Source organism: Erinaceus europaeus, chromosome 3, assembly GCF_950295315.1.
Source record: "Erinaceus europaeus chromosome 3, mEriEur2.1, whole genome shotgun sequence".
NCBI classification, from domain to species: Eukaryota; Metazoa; Chordata; class Mammalia; order Eulipotyphla; family Erinaceidae; genus Erinaceus; species Erinaceus europaeus.
This window is the reverse complement of record NC_080164.1, coordinates 16,240,130-16,261,006: the sequence shown is the minus strand read 5'-3', so window position 1 is coordinate 16,261,006 and position 20,877 is coordinate 16,240,130. Positions and strand designations below refer to the sequence as shown.

Below are 20,877 nucleotides of genomic sequence, written 5' to 3'. Positions count from 1 at the left end.
CTGAGCCTCAGGTCTCCAGTGGAGCTGGTGTTCAGGTCCTGGCCTCTAAAGACAGGGAAGGGTGGTGCGGGAGATGGTGCAGTGGATAAAGCACTGGGCTCTCAAGCATGAGGTCCTGAGTTCAATCCCTGGCAGCACATGTACCAGAGTGCTATCTGGCTCTTTCCCTCTCCTCCTATTTGTTCTCATTAATTAATAAATAAAACCTTCAAAAAATAAAGACAGGGAAGGGGTGAGGTGACAGCTTTTGCAAAATGGGAGACCTAAGCGGTCCAGCCTATTAGAGGATAACTCGCTTAGCAGTGTTTTATGGAAAGCCTTCCCTTCTGGGAAGAAGGGTCTGGAGGTTTCAAGTCACAGTGCCTCTTTGGTCTGGACTGAGATGAAGAGTGGGAACAACTCAGACCCCAGCCACAGAGTCAGCAGCCCTCTGCAGAGTAGGGCACCAGGAGACACTGGCGCAGTCCTTGGACTTAAGGAACAACATTGCTTTGTAGCCTAGAGGAAAGCATGTGAAGCCTCCACAGAGCTGCAGCAGACACAGATGTGACCTGTGCGGGAGAGGACAGGAAGCAGAGCTACCAGCCCGGCCAGGCCTGCTGCATGTACTGAGCCTTCTGGCAATCCAGGAGGTGGCACAATGGAAAAGAGCTGGACCCTCAAGCATCATGCACCTCAGTGTTGCTCAAATTCTATTTTATTTTATTTTATTTTATTTTATTTTATTTTATTTTATATTTTACCAGAGCACTGCTCAGCTCTGGCTTAAGGTGGTACGGGGGCTTGAACCTGGTACTTTGGAGCATCAGGCATGAGAGTCTCTTTGCATAACCATTATGCTATCTATCCCCACCCATTGCTCAGATTCCTTCCATCTCTCTTCCCTCTCTCATTAATAAATACATCTTTTTTTAAAAAAAAGTCTTCTAATTGGTACACTTTGGTTCTTTGCTTTGGTTGAGCTTCCCAACTACTCCTGAAGAGGGCGTTATCTTCCTCCTACTTTTTCTGTTGCTAGGGTTTCATTGTTCCAGACGTTTTTAGAAAGAGAAAGATATCACAGCACAGAAACTTCCTTCAATGGATGGGGGATTGACTCAAACCTGGATCTCTAAGATGCTCACACTATCCATGTGAGCTATTTTTGCTGACTTCTCCACTTCCCTCCACCCCAACAGATGGAGAAACTGAGTCTGAGCTAGGCGCAGGACTGTCCCAAACCATGTGATTGTATGAATCTCAGTCAAAATCTGTACCTGTTTCCTCCATGGCAAATGAATTGGGGAAAGATGGCTTCAGAGAGGAGGTGGTGCTTGCCCTGCCAAGTGACAGAACACACAGGGCTGACAGGGACCTCTGGGCAAAAAAAAAAAAAAAAAAAAGCACAAGGATGCTACACAGCATAGCCAATTAAGAAAAGGAAGCTCGGCCTCTAGAATATGAGCCCCTTGGTGACCAAAAGTGCAGCTTCTAGACAGGGGTCTGGGGTTTGGCGGACTCTGGACCACTGTAGGAAGGACTAAGTTTCTAGAACAAGGGTCTTGCAAGAGGGTAGCGGGAAGAAAGGCTGGGAAGGCTAACCAGAGCAGAAAGTGGGGGAGGTGGGGAAGGAGAGGCCGGGAGGGAACCAGCTGGAAAGCGTTTCAGGAGGGAGAAGAGGAAGGTCAGACCTAAAGCAGGGCTGGGAGAGCACCGGCAGGAAACACTGAGGCATCAGGATGCCCTGTGAGACACCCCGAAGAATAAGGGGTCACAGCTCTCCCTGTGCAGGCAGAAAGGCTGATGACTGAGAATTTGGACCGGGTTTGTTGTATTGCACCAATGTAAAGGACTGGGGGTGGGGGTGGGAGTGGGGGCTTACAGGTCCGGATGCAGGATGGTGGAGGACAACCTGGGCGGGGGCAGAACGTTTTGCAGCACACTGAGAAATTTTACACATGTACCAACAACTGTGCTTACTGTAAATCATTAATTTCCCCCCCCCCATAAAAAAGGAAAAAAAGGCTGTGACTGTGTGACTGTGACTGTGACTGTGACTGTGACTGTGACTGTGCAGGGAACACGTGCAGGCGACTGGACGCCCCAAACCCCCTACCCCGCAGGGCCAGGCAGGCAGCAACCTCCGCTCTCGCTCGGGTAGCAGCCGGGGTGGGCGGGGCCTGCGGGGCTGGGGGCGGCCGCAGCAACCTGTCGGGACCCGGCTAACAAAGGCGGGACTACAACTCCCGGCATGCTCGGGCCGTGGGGTGACGGCGGGCGGCGTCCGCGCGGTGCACCCGCCCGGCGCGCGGGACCGGGCGGCACCCGGGTGCCGTCACTGCGGAGGGGCCTGCGGGCGCGGCCGGGCGGAGCAGCCCCGTCCCCGCAGCGCGCGCCCCGCCCCGCCCCGGCTGCCGCCCCCTCCCCCGCGGCTCCGCCCCTCCATCCTTGTGTTTTTCTCCTGCTCGGGCGGCGGCGGAGGCGGCGGCGGCGGCGGCGCGGGCTGCAATGAATGAGCCCCCGGCCGGGGGCGAGGACGCCAGGTGAGCGCGGCAGCCCCGGGACCCCGGCCATGGCTCCCTAGGGGGCGCGGGAGGACCACCCCCGGCCCGGCGCCTCTTCCTCTCATTGTTGCCGTCGCCCCCTCGGCCGGCATGGGGCGGGCTCCGGGCTCCGGCGCTCGGCGGGCGCGGCTCCCCAGGCTGCCCGGGGCCGCTGCCTGAGCCCCGGCCGCCCGCGCAGCGAGGACCCGGCGGCCACCCGGCACCTCCGCCCTCGGGGGCTGCATGCGGATCGCGGAGCGGCGCCTGGGGGCCGGGCGGGCCCCGCCGAGCCGAGCCTAGGGGACCCCCGCCCCGCCGCCCGGGAGCCCCCCACCCCCGCCCTCCGCCCCCGCGACCGAGCAGCAACATGGCCGGTAAAAGCAAGGCCAGCGAGGCCCTGAAGGTGGTGGCCCGCTGCCGCCCCCTGAGCAGGAAGGAGGAGGCGGCGGGTCACGAGCAGATCCTCACCATGGACGTGAAGCTGGGCCAGGTGACCCTGCGCAACCCGCGCGCCGCCCCCGGGGAGCTGCCCAAGACCTTCACCTTCGACGCGGTGTACGACGCCAGCTCCAAGCAGGCGGACCTGTACGACGAGACCGTGAGGCCCCTCATCGACTCGGTGCTGCAGGGCTTCAACGGCACGGTGTTCGCCTACGGACAGACGGGCACCGGCAAGACCTACACCATGCAGGGCACCTGGGTGGAGCCCGAGCTGCGCGGGGTCATCCCCAACGCCTTCGAGCACATTTTCACCCACATCTCACGCTCCCAGAACCAACAGTACCTGGTCCGGGCCTCCTACCTGGAGATCTACCAGGAGGAGATCCGAGACCTGCTCTCCAAGGAGCCCGGCAAGCGGCTGGAGCTGAAGGAGAACCCCGAGACCGGGGTGTACATCAAAGACCTGTCCTCCTTCGTCACCAAGAACGTCAAGGAGATCGAGCACGTGATGAACCTGGGCAACCAGACCCGGGCGGTGGGCAGCACGCACATGAACGAGCTCAGCTCCCGCTCCCACGCCATCTTCGTCATCACCATCGAGTGCAGCGAGCGAGGCTCCGACGGCCAGGACCACATCCGAGTGGGCAAGCTCAACCTGGTGGACCTGGCGGGCAGCGAGCGGCAGAACAAAGCCAACCCCACCTCCACTGGAGGTTCCAACACCCAGGCCGCCGGCAGTGGTGGCGGGGCTGGGAGTGGGGGTGGGTGCGGTGGCAACGGTGGAGAGAGACCCAAGGAAGCCTCCAAGATTAACCTGTCGCTGTCGGCCCTGGGCAACGTCATCGCCGCCCTGGCTGGCAGCCGCAGCACCCACATCCCCTACCGGGACTCCAAGCTCACCCGACTGCTCCAGGACTCCCTGGGGGGCAACGCCAAGACCATCATGGTGGCCACCCTGGGGCCGGCCTCCCACAGCTACGACGAGAGCCTCTCCACCCTACGCTTTGCCAACCGGGCCAAGAACATCAAGAACAAGCCCCGCGTGAACGAGGACCCCAAGGACACACTGCTGCGGGAGTTCCAGGAGGAGATCGCCCGTCTGAAGGCCCAGCTGGAGAAGAGGGGGATGCTCGGAAAGCGGCTGCGGAGGAAGAATAGCCGCAGGAAGAAGGCTGTGTCCGCCCCGGCCGGCTACCCAGACAGGCCTGTCATCGAGGCCTGGGTGGCCGAGGAAGAGGATGACAACAACAACAACCATCGGCAGCCCCAGCCCATCCTGGACTCCGCCCTGGATAAGAACATGGAGAACTACCTGCAGGAGCAGAAAGAGCGGCTGGAGGAGGAGAAGGCGGCCATCCAGGACGACCGAAGCCTGGTCAGCGAGGAGAAGCAGAAGCTGCTGGAGGAGAAGGAGAAGATGCTGGAAGACCTGCGTCGGGAACAGCAGGCCACGGAGCTGCTGGCAGCCAAGTACAAGGTAAGTGTCCCAGAGAGCCTGGGCCGCCTGGAGTTTCTCTGGGTGTCTGGAGCCTGACCTGCAGCTAGGGGTCCTTTCACAGCCACACACTGCACACCTGCCACACACATCTCAGGGGGCAGCACGGCAGGCCCCCTGCCATCATGGCTGCCGGGCACAGGCTGCCCAGAGCACATGAGAGGGCACACACACTCTCTAATACACATGCATATACACACATGGCTCACAGGAACTCTTAAGTGACATGTGGGAGTCTGGTGGTAGCGCAGCAGGTTAAAAAGAGGTGGCACAGAACACAAGGACCAGCATAAGGATACGGGTTCAAACCTCCGGCTCCCCACCTGCAGAGGAGTCGCTTCACAGGTGGTGAAGCAGGTCTGCAGGTGTCTGTCCTTCTCTCCCCATCTCTGTCTTCCTCTCCTCTCTCGATTTCTCTCTGTCCTGTCCAACAACGGTGACATCAATAACAACAACAATAACTACAACAGTAAAACAAGGGCAACAAAAGGGAATAAATAAGTAAAATAAAAAAAAAGAAGTGATACGTACCCTCAAGAGGGGTCACACATGCATTCACTCTCAATATGCATACACATATACATAAGTTCCCAGAAGCCTAAGAGGAGACACACACACACACACACATACACACACACACATGGCAAAGCAGGAAGGGCAGGCATCTGATCTCTCAGGCCGGTGAACACCTGCTGTCCCCACCAGTGGCCCCCAGTAGCATGGCTAGTCAGGCAGGCCCTCAGCCTCTGTGGGTGGGGATGTAGTGTCCGCCCCCCCCCACCTCGTGACTCCCACCTTCAGCAGCACCTTCAAACCTCCCTCTGCTACAACATATGTGGTATTTGGAGAGCACTTCACAGTTTACAAAGCCCCTCACTCCACCCCCATGATGTCATTTGATCCATTAAGTAGACAGCCACAAAGTAGGGGACTGCGTCTGAAACCCCTGTTTTGCAAGTGAGAGAACCGAGCTCAGAGCTCAGAGAAGTGACATGACGCAGGTTCCCTCTGATGAAGAGGCTGAGCCGAGGCCGCCTCGAGGGGCGGCTCCTGCTCCCTGTAACAGAGATTCTCGGGGCCCTGCCGTCTGTCACTACAGGAGACTTGGCATCACACAGAGGGTGAGGTTGGATGGCGCCCCGGAGTCAGGGCCTAGCTCACGTACATCTCATCAAGTGACCTTGTGTGAGCCTCAGTTTCCTCATTTGTGAAATGGGGGTGTTGGCCTGGGTGATCTCTCACTGTCGCAGCCTAGCAGCCTTGTGACTTCAGAAGCCCCCCCACTCACCCCCACCCCCAGGCCTCATCTCTGTAAGACGCTGGGACCTCAGCACCCTCCACCTGTCTTCCCAGCTGTCCCCAGGCTCTTAGGTGGGGCTGAGCTTCAGAGCCACAGACCTGTGGGATTTCAGCTCTGTAGTGGTGTTCTAGGCATTTCTAGAGTCCTGGAGCCCTAGACTGTGGGAGTCAGAGGAGGGATGCAGGGACCCAGGAGCTGATTGTTGGCTGGAGAGAACCGAGCATCGCCATTTCTTATTTCTCAGGAGGCTGGCGGGGGCGGGGGCAGGGGGGGGGAGCTGCAATCTCTGGAGTGACAGCTGAGTCTCATGCTGTTGTCTGAGGTGTGATTTGTCTGTGTGGACTTGGCAAGGGGGCATGCAGAGCTTCTTCAGAGGACGGGTCTGGGGGCTTAGCACCCTGGGGGCCGCCCTAGGAAGAGGGGGGTGATGAAGGCAGGGCAGGTGGAGGGAGAGGAGCACACGGACAGCCGTGCTTTCCACTGGGGAGTATCACGATACCTGAGCACCCAAGTCTCTTGCGTCCCCCCCCCCCCCCCAAGCTCAGGTGAAGTGGAGAGGAAAAGGGGGTGCATGGGAAGAAGCTTCCTTCCCATTGTTGGCAGTGGGCTGCCCCTCCCCTTAGTAAGACTTGTAATGTGTGTGTTGAACCAGGTGTGCCACCGCCTGTCCCCCAAAGACTTTTGCATCTGAGGTGGTGCCGGGTGCAGAGAACAGGCTGGAGATGGGGCGGTCAGCACCAGGATTATCTCACTGGGGGTGCGACCCACTGAACTGCAAAATTTAGCTGGCAGGCATCACGCCTGAGTCACAGAATGGACACAGAGGGCTCCTCAGGGCTGTGACGTGGGGCCGAGGTCACTCAAGACTTGGGCCCCAGTCGTGACTCTGCCTCCATCAACGGGGGCACGCATGTAGCTGAGGCCAGGCAGGTCAGACCCCAGAGTCCTGTGCTCCTTGGAAATCAGCCACTTGTTTGTGTGTAGCACTTTTGACATCTTACTCTCACCTAATCCTCCCAGTGACCCCACGTAGAGGATATTAGTATTATTTCTACTTGACAGGGAAACTGAGGTGGGAAGGTGCCCCAGCTGACAGAGGCAGAGGCAGGATGAGGTCTTGCGTGTCCCTGGGCCCATGTCACAGCCCCAAGGAGCCTTCTGTGTCCACTCCCTGGGACTCAGGCCAAGGCATGCTTCTGGAGGCCTCTTGTCTGACAAGGCTCCCCTGGGAGGGGGTGGTGGTGGTCCCCAGCTTCCAGACAGAAGCGCAGGGTGAGGGGTGCCTGGGAAATTTCCAGGGGGTGGCTGAGTCTACATCCTTTGACTTCTTGACAGGCATCAGCCAGCAGGCCCAGGATGGAGCCTTGGCCAGCCTAGGACCCAGCCTTCCCACAGCCCCCCAGGGTCCCTCTCCTGGCTCCCTGCTTTCTCACTGGGTCTGTGCTTGTGCTGGAAGAAACAATTTGAGGTTTGAGGTCCCCCAGGATCCACTGGGCGATGGGGAGGAACACAGATAACCCTGGGCCTGCCTAGTTCCCTGGGTTGTGTTGGAGCTGAAATGAGATCATCAGCAGGAAGGCCTTTGAGATGAGTTGAATGCACTAAATAAATGGAAGGCATTAGTGAGCGGGTGGCGAGGGGGTCCAGTTATCTGACGTCTTTGTTAGCTTAACTCCTTCCTTCTCCGCCCAGACCTGCAGCTACTGGGGGCAGAGCCCGTACTAGGGTCTAGGAGACCTTGAAAGCAAATGCTGGGGTCCCTGCTGGAAGTGAGCTGAGCATTTTTGCTCCCTGTCTGCAGTTAGCTGGGGTTCCCACTTGGGGATGGGCTGGTTATGGCCTCAGCTCCACTCTTTGCCTCCCTCCACTCCTGTCCTCCGTTTCCAGCCTCCTCTGGGGCCAGCAGCTTTGAGGCGACCCAGTGCCCTCATTCAGCCCCTCAGACTCACAGTCTGTGTCCCCTGCCCTCCCAGCCTGCCACCTCTGCCGGTTCCCTTTGTTCTCCCCTTGCTGTGTACAAACACCAGGCCCGGCTCCTGGACTCTGCTTTCATCTCTCCTTCCCCACTTGCCCTTGAGTGCTCCGGGGATGCTCCGTGAGTGGATGAGGGGATGTCTGAGCTCCGTGAGTGGATGAGGGCTGATCTCTGAGCTCCGTGAGTGGATGAGGGCTGATGTCTGAGTGTGTGGGTTGTGACAGTGGCCTGTTGGTGGCAAGTCACAGGAGGTGTAGACTCACAGTATCTCCAGGGACTTGGGAGGGCCCTCGCCCGTGAGGCCTGGGGAAGGGAAACAGCCCTGTGGCTGAGGTGAGAAGGCAGATGCTGTGCCCCGTGGTCGTGGAGCAGTGGGGCTGGGGCTGCATGTCACCATGTCACTGGGTTGGGAGAAGACCCACCTTGCTCAGATCCAGAGGTGCCAGGAAATTCTTTTCTGATACACAGACAGCTCTGGCAATTGGTGGGACTGGGGGTGGAACCTAAGGCTTCTCACATGCAAGTCCTGTGCACTACAGCTTCACATCTCTCCAGTCCAAGCAAATTCTTTTAGGTGACTGCTTTGATGGGGTGGGAGTGGGGGAATAGAACCAAGGGCTTCATGGATGTGAAGCATGTGCTGTACCACTAAGCTGTATGCTCTGCCTCTAAATGACTAATTTTGAATTGAAATTTTAAAAAATTATTTTTTAAAAAATGTATGTATTTTCTTACTTAGTGAGACTGAGAAAGAAAGACCAGAATACTGTGCCAGTACATGCAGTGCTGGGGGTTGAACCCCAGGCCTCCTGTGTACAAGTCCTATATTCTACCACCAAGCCACCTCCCTGGCATCCCTCTGAATTTAAGATTTGGAGGAATTGGACTATTGACCTCTAAGGCTTTTTTTTTTTTTTTTTTTTTTTTGATAGGACAGAGAGAAACTGGAGAAGGAAGGAGGAGGAAGAAAGAGATATATGCAGCACTGCTTGATGCTTGCGAGACTTCCCCCCAGCAGGTGGGGAGTGGGGCCTTGAACCCAGGGCCTTGCACATGGTAATATGTGTGCTCATCCAGGTGCACCACCACCTAGGCCCTCTATCTCTAAAGCTTTTGATTCCAGGAGTGTGTGTGTGTGTGTATGGGGGGAGGAATCTGTAAAGGAAGGAAAAGCTGGTGACACGAAGGAGGGAGAGGGGGAAGCAGCAGTGCTGTTTGCTGATTCCTCAAGTGAGCAGGTCTGCAGGGAGAACAGGGTCTTGGCTTAGAACCAGACTCTCTTGGTGGGAGTAGAAAAAAAAAACAGGGTTCAGGGGAGCCCTCCAGAAGCATCCTTAAAAGCCAAAAGGTACAAGGTCATTGCAGAGAGTACAGAAGCTGTATTGCCCACAGGTTTGGGGTGACATGGCATGCAGGAGGGAGTTTGAAACCCCAGAAGCAGCCACAATGCCATTTGCTTAGCGCTGACTGTGTGGCGGGCGAGCTCTGCATTGCCCCTTAAGAACAGACAGTCTCTTAATCCACGCGCCATCTTCCAAGAAAAGGGTTGTTCCTCTTCCCATTTACTCCATGAGAAAATTGGGGCCCCTGGTAGTAACTTGCCTGAGACCTCCTGGTCTGAATATGTCCATTTCTGTTGAGCCCAGATTGGTTTGCCACAAAATCTGCTTCTCTTTTCTATGTAAAGAGTGAGGAATATTCGGCAGAAACTGGTTGTTGGTGGTGAAAGTGACAGCTGGTGTCCACATGTCGAGTATGAGGTAGTGGAACCCATTCGGCTCTTAGAGGTGGAGCAGTGGAGTTTAGCAAAAGCACAAGACTGGGAGCAGAGGTTGTGGTTCATCTTAGAAAAGGTTCAGGGGCTGTGTGGTGGTGCACCTGGCTGAGCACACATGTTACAGTGCACAAGGACCTGGGTTCGGGCCCCCAGTTCCCACCTGTAGGGGGAAAGCTTTGCAAGTGGTGAAGCAGGACTACAGGTGTCTTGATTCTGGCTGTCTCTGTCATAAATAAATAAAGATAATAAAAGTAAAAATGAAATGAAATAAAGTCTCAGATGAGCTTCCCAGAGAGAGCTTACCCACTGGGATGTGTGCCTGGTTTTGTCCGAGTCTCTGGGCTTGAGCCCTGGCACTGCATGAAAGCACCGTGGATAGCCATGGGGAAACTTCGTCGATGGTGGAGTGGTGATGTGGTGTCTCTCCTTTCTCGGCCTCTCCCTCTCTCGTCTTGCTTCTTCAGAAGTGGGGGTGCTGCCTGTGGGACTGTGCACACACAAGGTCCTGGGCTCATTTCCTGGCACTGAGCTGGGAGCAACAAAGGACTCAGATGAGAGGAGAGTCACAGTGCTTGCTTTTGACAGCCCCTCCCTCTGTCTCTGTGACTCCTGACCTGGTTTCTCTCTTGCTCTTGCTTTGTGGCCCAGGCCTTAGGGCCTGCAGGCGTGCTTGGGGTTAGCAGTTCACTGACACTGAGCCCTCAGAGCCAGCCTCAGCTTTCTTGTTTGTAAAGCAGGACCGTGGCAGTGCCTGTGCCATGGTATGTTGAGAGAACACACCGAGACAGCATGAAGCACTTGGCATCTCCGTGCCTGGTAGATAGTAACTGCCTAATAGATGTTTTCATTTGGCTACCTTCTGCCTTGGCCTGGCATTCAAGGTCTCTTGGATCTTGCCTGTCCAGACTATCTGCTCCCCTAGGAGGACCTAGGAGCCAACTGGCTTACCCCAGCCTTCCATCCAGACCTGTACCCAGACCTTAATTTAACAGTGAGGTCTGGGCTGCCTCAAGAGGTCAAAGCTTCAGTCCCTGAATGTAATTAGGAGAAAATGAATGTCGCAGGTGCTCTGAAGGGAATCATGTATCAGCAGAGCCATTGACCTAGATGACTCTTAAATCCTCTTAAAAGGCCTTAATTGTAAGGAAGAAAAAAAAAAAGTATTTTTAGAGCAAAATATGCCATATTCAGTTTATCTTCTGAAGCTGATGATCAGAGGGCTTATGCATCTGGGAGGTGGCTCAGTAAGTAGAGAGCAGGCCTTGTGTGCAGGAGACCCTGGTTTTGATCCTCTGTGCTGTGTGTCAGAGGGTTAGCATTGATTACATGGGTTCAACCAATATTAAAGATAGTTTGCATCTTGGTGAAATAGCTCATGTGGGTAGTATGCCGCTTCTTCATGTGTGTGACCCATGTGTGTGCTTCATGTGTTCAAGCCCCACCGCTGTTGCACTCAAGGAAGTTGGGGGATTAATAGTTTACAGTGATAATGGATATGCAAAAAAGACTTTCTCTCTCTCTCTCTTTTAAACTTTGTTTACCAGAGCACTGCTCACCTCTAGCTGATGGTGGTGTAGGGGATTGAACCTGGGACTTTGGAGCCTCAGGCATGAGAGTCTCTTTGCATAACTGTCATGCTCTCTTCCCTGCCCCAGTAATCTTTTAAATATATATATATATGTATATTTATTTAGTTTTGGGTAGAGACAGAAAGAAATTGTGGGGGGGGGGAGTTGGGCAGTAGTACAGTGGGTTAAGCGCAGGTGGCACAAAGCGCAAGGACCAGCATAAGGATCCCAGTTCGAGCCTCTGGCTCCCCACCTGCAGGAGAGTCGCTTCACAGGCAGTGAAGCAGGTCTGCAGGTGTCTATCTTTCTCTCCCCCTCTCTGTCTTCCCCTCCTCTTTCTGTCCTATCCAACAACAACGACATCAATAATAACTACAATAATAAAACAAGGACAACAAAAGGGAATAAATAAATATTAAAAAAAGAAATAGGGAAGGGGAGATGGAGAAGGAGAGAGAACGAGAGGCACCTGCAGCCCTGCTTCACTGTATGTGAGGCTGCCCTCCCTGCAGGTGGGGACTAGGAGCCCCAGCGATAACTCGCAAGACAAAATAAATAAATAAACTGATAAAATCAATTAATTTACAAAAACAGTTTACAGGTCTTTGTCATGACCAGTTAGAGAAAGACTATGAGACGAAGAGAGAAAAGATGGGGGAAAGACAGGAAAGGTGTCGAGAGAGGGCCAGGGAAGAGTGGAAAGAGAAATGGAGTCAGGGAGGCAGGAGAAAAAAGAGAATGGAGAAGGGGTGATAGGAGGGTTGCTGGGCAGCAGACACACCTGCTGGGAGAGAGGGCAGGAGAGGAGAGACTCAAGCATTCAGCATCACCCTATGTCTTCAGCTTCATGTCAGTCCGCAGAGACTCCTGGAGATGGAGGAGCAGCCCCTCCCTGGTGGGTCTGAACCCATTCGGGATGCCAGCCCCAGACTAATCAGACACCTTGAGCTATGTGGGGCCTGGTGACCACAGAACCATGTGTTCCCTGACCCTGGTCCCAGCCAAGTCCTCCATTAGACCCTTCATAATGACTGGCCAGTGCCCCAAGCTGGGCCTGCCTGCCTCCCTTCCTTCCTTCCTTCCTTCCTCTCTTTCTTTCTTTCTTTCTTTTAAAAAAGGAGACATTAACAAAACCGTAGGATAGGAGGGGTACAACTCCACACAGTTTCCACCACCCGATCTCCATATCCCACCCCCTCCCCTGATAGCTTTCCCATTCTCTATCCCTCTGGGAGTGTGGACCCAGGGTCATTGTGGGGTGCAAGGTCTGGCTTCTGTAATTGCTTCCCCGCTGAACATGGGAGTTGACTGGTCGATCCATACTCCCAGTCTGTCTCTCTCTTTCCCTAGTAGGGTGGGTCTCTGGGGAAGCAGAGCTCCAGGACACATTGGTGGGGTCTTCTGTCCAGGGAAATCTGGTTGGCATCATGCTGGCATCTGGAACCCGGTGGCTGAAAAGAGAGTTAACATGCAAAGCCAAACAAATTGTTGAACCATTATGGACTTAAAGGCTGGAATAGTACAGATGAAGTGTTGGGAGGTACTCACCTCAGACTGTTGTGTACTTTTGCTTTCAGGTATATATTTTGCCCTAGTTTATGGATATGTGTGAACATATGCTCTATCTCATGGGACCTGGTCTATATCTAGGTTTTGGGACTTTGTTAGGAAGTGAACCACCTGGAATGGGATTAGAGAATATTATGAAAGGAAAGGTCTCACCCGAGTAATGAAGCTGAAGGATTGTCATTCCACACCTGAAGTCTCTGGACACAGTCTGAAGTGAAGCATGCTGGGGTGGCACTCATTGCGTTGATTGGGTCTGGCTTCTAGGTCAGAGTCATGGCCTCTTGGTATGGGTAGGGGCTGGGGGCGGGTATGATTAGATGCTGGAATCATCAAGAGCTGTGAGCATCTTGGAATATAAAGATCTGACCGGCAGGAAGTATGCAGGATGGCTGTAGCCCCATCAGCAGTTCTGGACACATGCGGGGCTTTCTGGGCCCATGGGATGGAGGAGTGCATCATTCCATTGCCCTTAGTCATCTCCAGACCCCGGACGGGCGAAGTGGCAGTGATACTGCTCTTATTGTGCTGAGGACTCGGAGGAAGGGCCTGGAATTCAGTTGGGGAAGGGCAGCCTTCTCCTGCCCCTGCCCTGCCAGCGTGGTCGCCTGGGACAATCCTGGGACCAGTGGGGTTTGAGAACATAAGGGTCTCGGGGGAGTCGGGCGGTAGCGCAGCGGGTTAAGCGCAAGTGGCGCAAAGCACAAGGACTGGCATAAGGATCCCGGTTCGAGCCCCTGGCTCCCCACCTGCAGGGGGGTCGCTTCACAGGCGGTGAAGCAGGTCTGCAGGTGTCCATCTTTCTTTCCCCCTCTCTGTCTTCCCCTCCTCTCTCCATTTCTCTCTGTCCTATCCAACAACGACAATAACTACAACAATAAAACAAGGGCAACAAAAGGGAATAAATAAATAATAAATATATATATTTTTAAAAAGTCTCTCCACCCACAAATCCAGCTCTCCAGCTGTGGAGGCTGAGCCAGGCAAACCCCAAATGCAAAGTTCATGGGGCTCCTGTACCTGTGGTTTGGTGTATTTAGAATTTTTATTTTACTATTTGTGTGGTGGGGGGTGGGGTGGGTAGCTGAGGCCTCATGGATGTGCAGTTTCACTGCTCCCAGCCTGATTTTTTGTTTTTGCTTTTCTTTTCTTTTTTTTCTTGGTTTTCATTTGGAAGGAAAAGACACTACAGTACTTGAACTTCCTTCAGTGCATGATACTCACTCCCATGTGGTGCTGGGGCTCAGACCTGGCTAATATACACAGCAAGGCACTCATCCCCAGTGAATTATCTTTGTCCCTAGAATTTTTTTAAAAATGTTTATTCATTCTCTTTTGTTGCCCTTGTTTTATTGTTGTAGTTATTATTGTTGCTGTTATTGATGTTGTTGTTGTTGGATAGGACAGAGTGAAATGGAGAGAGGAGGGGAAGACAGAGGGAGAGAAAGACAGACACCTGCAGACCTGCTTCACCACTTGTGAAGTGACTCCCCTGCAGGTGGGGAGCCGGGGGCTCTAACCAGGATCCTTACTCCAGTCCTTGCGCTTTGCGCCACCTGCGCTTAACCTGCTGCGCTACCACCCAACTCCCCGTCCCTAGAGTTTTTAATATCTTGGCCACATTTAAATATTTACTTTTTTATTTATGAGCCTGAGCAAGGAGAAGAAAGAATGCCAGAGCATTACTCTGGCACATATGATGCCAGGAATTGAACTTGGGACCTCATGCTTGAGAGTTCAACACTGTATTCACTGTACCACCTTCCAGGCTGCAGTAGTTACTTTCTAGTTGTCTCTTTCAGATGTGAGGGCGATCTGGCTGCGGCATGTGTCACCCCATTGATCGCCAGGGTTGATTCGGCTGATCTGGCTGGCTAGGCGGGTGTCCCCTTCCTCCCTCACCCCTCCATGTGCATCCCTCACAAAGCCGCACGCTCGGTCAAAGAGGACGGCCTTCCCCGAACAGAGACGGACCCGCTTTCGGTCAAGGGTATACGAGTAGCTGCGCTCCCCTACTAGAACCTCCAAACAAGCTCTCTAGTTGTCTCTCCTCCCAGATATCCTCAACAGAGTAGTGCTTGGCTGTGGGTTCAGTTCATTTTTATTTATTTATTTATTTATTTATTTATTTTGGTACTAGTCCCACAAGCTTTGGCCTTCTTAAGATATAAGCAGAATTTTATTTTTTTAAATTTTTTTTTTCCCTCCAGGGTTATTGCTGGGCTCGGTGCCTGCACCATGAATCCACCGCTCCTGGAGGCCATTTTCCCCCCTTTTTGTTGCCCTAGTTGTTGCAGCCTCGTTGTGGTTATTATTGCCATTGTTGACGTTGCTTTGTTGTTGGATAGGACAGAGAGAAATGGAGAGAGGAGGGGAAGACAGAGAGAGAGAGGAGAGAAAGACAGACACCTGCAGACCTGCTTCACCGCCCGTGAAGCGACTCCCCTGCAGGTGGGGAGCCGGGGGCTCGAACCGGGATCCTTACGCCAGTCCCTGCGCTTTGCGCCACGTGCGCTTAACCCACTGCGCCACCGCCCGACTCCCAGAATTTTATTTTTTAAATATATTTATTTATTGGATAGAGACACTCAGAAATTGAGAGGGAAAGGAGGTATAGAGAGAAGGAGAGACAGAGAGACACCTGCAGCACTGCTTCACCACTTGCAAAGCTATCCCCCTGCAGGAGGGGACTGGGGGCTCAAGCCTGGGTCCTTGCACACTGTAACATGTGTGTTCAACTAGATGCACTACCACCTGGCCCCCACAAGCAGACTATTTGAGCAGAACAATAATAGTAACAATAATGGCAGCCACTAGTTCTTTGATAAGCTATTGCCAGGTCCCTAATTAAATATTAAAAATAGATTCTATATGTTTAGAGAGTGAAAGACAGACACAGAGAGCGAATGAGAAGAGTCACCAAAGTGCCACTTCATCCTTGGAGGACTCTGGTGCTGTCTGTGGTGCTTTTGGGGACTGGGGGCCAAGTCCAGGGCTTCGTGTGTACAAGGCATACACTCTACTGGCTGAGCCTTCTCCCAGTCCCTGTGCATTCTCTCTTTTTTTCAAATTATATTTTGATGAGAGAGAGACACCAAAAGACCAGATGGGATCTCAGAGTCTTAGGTGTGAAAGTCCTTGCATAACCATTATGCATTGTGTATTCTGATTGATTTATTGGTTGATAGATTGATAAAGACAGAAACGGAGAGGGAAGGGGGAGATGAAGAGGAAGAGAAAAAGAGAGAGCACTGCCTCACTGCTCATGAAGCTCCCCTCCCCTGCAGGTGGGGGCTAGGGGCTTGAACCTGAGTCCCTGCGCATGGAATATGTGCGCTCAACCAGGCGCGCCAGCACGCAACTCCCTGCCCCCGTGCATTCTTCATGCACATTGCTTTAGTCAGTCCTTATAGCACACCGCGAGAGGCACCGCTTTAATCTCCGTGAAAGATGAGGGCACCAAGGTGCGTTAAGGAATAAACAGCCAAAAGTCACGTGCCGAGGAGGGTGGGACCGGAATAGGAGCCTCTGTCTGCCTGACTCCCAGGCCCGCAGTTGTCACCTGTGCCCTGTAACAGCCGCCCAGAGAGGAAGAATTTGTGCCAGACCCCTGGCTAATGAGCCCCGCTGGGAGCGCTTGTCTGCTGAAGCGCTTAGCTCACTTCTGTCCTCCTGTACGATGCAACCCCCAGCCCCTGCTCATCTCCACAGTCAGCTTGTCTTCTTTAAAACAATTTATTTTTCTTTATTTTATCTTTTTTTTTGTTTTTAAATATTTTATTTATAATGAGAAAGATAGGAGGAGAGAGAAAGAACCAGACATCACTCTGGTACATGTGCTGCTGGGGATCGAACGCAGGACCTCCTACTTGAGAGTCCAGTGCTTTATCTACTGTGCCACCTCCCGGACCACTATTTTATCCTTCTTATGTTTGATAGGACAGAGAGAAACTGAGAGGAGGGGAAAGAGCAATACCTGCAGCACTGCTTCACCATTTGTGAAACTTCCCCCCTGAAGGTAGCGACCAGGGGCTTGGACCCAGGTCCTTGCACATGGTAATGTGTGCGCCCAACCTAGTGCACCACTGTCCAGCCCTGCCCCGTCCCATCTGTCTTCTTTTGAATACCCATGTCCAAACCATGAATGAGTGGGTACAGTTAACTTTGAATTATCTAAATATCTGGGAGGAAATGCAATCATGGCTATTTTTCCATGGATTATAATAGGAAGAAGGACTTTATTTTTCATTTTCATCTTTTTAAAAAATTTTTTATGTTTATTTTCCTTTTTGTTGCCCTTGTTTTTTATTGTTGTAGTTGTTGTTATTGATGTCATCATTGTTAGGACAGAAATAGAGAGAGGAGGGGAAGACAGAGGGGGAGAGAAAGACAGACACCTGCAGACCTGCTTCACCGCCTGTGAAGTGACTCCCCTGCGGTTGGGGAGCCGGGGGCTCAAACCGGGATCCTTATGCCGGTCCTTGCGCTTTGAGCCACGTGCGTTTAACCCACTGCACTACCATCCAACTCCCCATTTTTATCTTTTTATTTTACAGCAAGCATATACAACTTTGCTAATTAAAAACTAATCTACACAGGGAGTCAGGCAGCGGGTTAAGCGCAGGTGGTGCAAAGCACAAGGACCAGTGTAAGGATCCCAGTTTGAGCCCCCGGCTCCCCACCTGCAGGGCAGTCGCTTCAGAGGCAGTGAAGCAAGTCTGCAGGTGTCTGTCTTTCTCTCCTCCTCTCTGTCTTCCCCTTCCTCTCTCCATTTCTCTCTGTCCTATCCAACAACAATGGCATCAATAATAACAACAACATAAAACAAGGGCAACAAAAAAGGGAATAAATAAATAAATAAATAAATATTAAAAAATTAAGGAAAAAAAAACTAATCTACACAGCCCAGAAGGTGGCATAGTGGATAGACCTTTGAACCTTGAAGCATGAAGTCCTGAGTTGACCCTGGCATCTCATGGGTCAGAGTGATGCTCTGGTTCTCTCTTCTCTTCCATCTTTTCTCTCTCTCTCGCTCGCTCTCTCTCATTAATGAATAAGGCAAGATAGAAATGAATCTAAGTTATGTCCTCTCATTGTAATGACAGAGACAGGAGCGCTGCCCCACTGTCTCAGGTGCTCCACATGTTTTTTTCTCTTCTTTCCACTTGGTGCCCAGGATCAAACCCAGGACCTCAAGCATGCAGAGCATACCCTCTACTGATGAGCCACATCCCTGGCCCTAAATCTGTCATTTTTACTTATTTTGGGGGCTGAGAGGGTGGGAGAGCAAACCCAGAATCTCATAAAGACAAGACATCATACAGTATCATGGGGCTGTGTCTTGACCCTGTACTTAATCTGAATTTTTTCTTTTAAAAAAAATATATTTAAAAAATACTTATTCCTTTTTGTTGCCCTTGTTTTATCGTTGTAGTTATTATTATCGTCGTTGTTAGATAGGACAGAGAGAAATGGAGAGAGGAGGGGAAGACAGAGTGGGGGAGAGAAAGATGGACACCTGCAGACCTGCTTCACCGCCTGTGAAGTGACTCCCCTGCAGGTGGGGAGCCGGGGGCTCGAACTGGGATCCTTATCCCGGTCCTTGCGCTTTGTGATACCTGTGCTTAACCCGCTGCAGTACCGCCTGACTCCTGAATTTTTTCTTTTTTTCTTAAAAGAAAAAACTGCAAAAGAAACTTGTCCCTACCCTGTGGGGAGATTTGCTGAAAGGACATGAATAATTGAAGGAGATGGGAGGGTGTTGGGCAGTTCGGTGACCTTGGACAAGTCCCTTCCCTTCCTGGGGACTGCAGGACCGATCGATAGGTTCCTTGCTGGCTGTGCCATTCGCAGTCAACAACCCGGGTTAGTGTTCAGCCAGCGTGAGGGCCCTGTAGGGGAGGGGATGTCCTCAAGGGAGCACTGCCTGGGATCCCTGCCCAAGCCCTTTAAGCCTTAGAGTACAGCTCTGTAGCAAGTGTTCTGGTGTCTGATGTTCCATCCCTGGTGCTAGAGGAAAGCCCGTGGACCACAAAAAGTGAGAGTGAGAGGCAGGAGGGAACAGAGATGTTCTTCCACCCCCAGCTAGCCAGCCAGTAGTCTTGGTGTGGAGCTCCCAGCGCGGGAGAGACCGCTGGTTTCTATTGCCTTCTGAGCCAACCAGGGAGACTCAAGGCAGGAAACGGGATCCCCTGACTAATGCCCCAGGGCAGTCACTGGAAATAACCACTACTCACTCCTTCCTTGATGTCTCTTCCTTCCTAAAGAAAGTTGGATTTTTTAAAAAATTTATTTTCCCTTTTTGTTGCCCTTGTTTATTGTTGTTGTAGTTATTGTTGATGTCGTCATCATTGGACAGGACAGAGAGAAGTGGAGAGGGGAGGGGAAGACAGAGAGGGGGAGAGAAAGACAGACACCTGCAGACCTGCTTCACTGCCTGTGAAGTGACTCCCCTGCAGGTGGGGAGCCGGGGGCTCGAACCGGGATTCTCACGCCGATCCTTGCGCTTTGCGCCACTTGTGCTTAACCTGTTGCGCTACCGCCTGACCCTGGATTTCTTTGGATTTCTTTGATGAGGGGGAGAGGGCGAGATGCAGAGAGAACCAGAGCAACATGCTGGGAACTATTCGGGGTTCTCTGCACACAAGTCCTGCGCCCTGCTCCTGTGCCACCTCCCTGGATACCCCACCGTCACCTCATTTCTCTTCCCCTCATCTGTAGCCAGGAGCCACAACAGAAGAACTAGGTCATGGGGCCAGGCAGTGGTTGAGCGCACATGTTAACCATGCGCAAGGACCTAGGTTCAAGCCTCGTCCCACCTGCAAGGGGGGTGGGGGTTGCTTTACAAATGTTGAAGCAGGTCCGCAGGTGTCTCTCTGTCTCTCTCCCTCATAATCTCTCCCTCCCCTCTCAGTTTCTCTCTGTCCTGGCTAATGAAGAAGAAGAAAAAATAAAAAGTATTTGTGGTGAATTTATAGTGCCAGCACCAAGCTCCAGTGATAACCCTGGTGTCAATAAAAAAAAAGTTTCAAAAAGGAGGGAGTGCAGCAGGTTAAGCGCATGTGGCGCGAAGCACAAAGACCGGTGCAAGGATCCCGGTTTGAGCCCCCGGCTCCTCACCTGCAGGGAGGTCACTTCTCAAGTGATGAAGCAGGTCTGCGGGTGTCTCTCTTCTCTCCTCCTCTCTGTCTTCCCCTCCTCTCACAATTTCTCTGTCCTATCCAATAACAACAACAACCATAATAATAACAACAAGGTCAACAAAAATGGGGGAAAAAATAGCCTCCAGGAGCAGTGGATTCGTAGTGCAGGCACCGAACCCCAGCAATATCCCTGGAGGCAAAAAAAAAGAAAAAAATTACAAAAAGAAGAACTAGGTCTGTGTTAGCAGAGTGGCCATTTTCCCTGAGAGGTGAGACAGAGGCTGTTGCTGGGGTCGCGGTGTTTCCCTTCTGGTACCGAGCAGAGGGTAAGAGCAGCGCAGCTCTGAGGCAGCAGGTGGCCTCTGACTCTGACTACACAGACTGCGCTCTGTCATTCACCAGGCCTGTCTGTGTCCACTAGCCAGTGCCCCTTTCTTAAAAAAAAAATCCATCCGCTTCTTGTTCTATTCTCTCTCTTTCTCTCTCTGAGCACTACTCAGCTTGGCTCATGGTGGTGTTGGGGATTGAACCTGGGACCCCAGAGTCTCAGGTATGAGAGTCTTTTCGTAGAACCCATTATACTGTCTCCTCAGCCCTTAAAAATCTATTTATTGTGAGGGAATGAAAGAGACGGGGTGTTGCTGTGTTTCATATCCGAACTTTAACAACAACGGGGAGAGAGAGAGAGGACCAGACACTGCTCAGCTGTGGCCTAAGGTGGTACCAGGAATTGAACTTTATGCCCCTGGGGTCTCCAGTGTGCCAGTTGGTGCTCTAACAGGCCGAGCGAGCTCCCTAACACTAAATCATCACTCATCATTCTTACTCATTTTATTTGTTTATTTATTTAGTGCATTGGGGCCTTACCCTTGTGGAATCTCACTGCTCCAGGCCATCTTTTTCAGAGAGAATTAGACAGACTGACAGAGAGGGGGAGTGAACATAGAACAGAAGCCAGCCCAGTGCTGTAGTATTGCCCTCTGGTGTTGGGGACTGAAACCTGTGCTTTGTGCCACCTGCACTTAACCCACTGTGCTACTGCCTGACTCCCCTGCCTCTAATTCCTGGATTCCATTGCTAGGATGGCATAG

At 52.6% G+C, this 20,877-nt stretch overlaps 1 protein-coding gene across 2 annotated transcripts in view; it reads left to right on the top strand.

Moving 5' to 3' along the window:
- The first annotated feature begins 2,303 nt into the window (after positions 1-2,303).
- KIF3C (kinesin family member 3C) overlaps positions 2,304-20,877 on the top strand; it is a 65,022-nt gene continuing 46,448 nt past the window's right edge. The window contains exon 1 of one of the 2 annotated variants that reach the window (XM_060186691.1): positions 2,304-4,440. In XM_060186691.1, coding sequence (XP_060042674.1) covers positions 2,890-4,440 — 1,551 coding nt within the window. In that variant the 5' untranslated portion in view covers positions 2,304-2,889. The remainder of the gene's footprint in view (positions 4,441-20,877) is intronic. The other variant, XM_060186690.1, reaches the window with a different exon arrangement.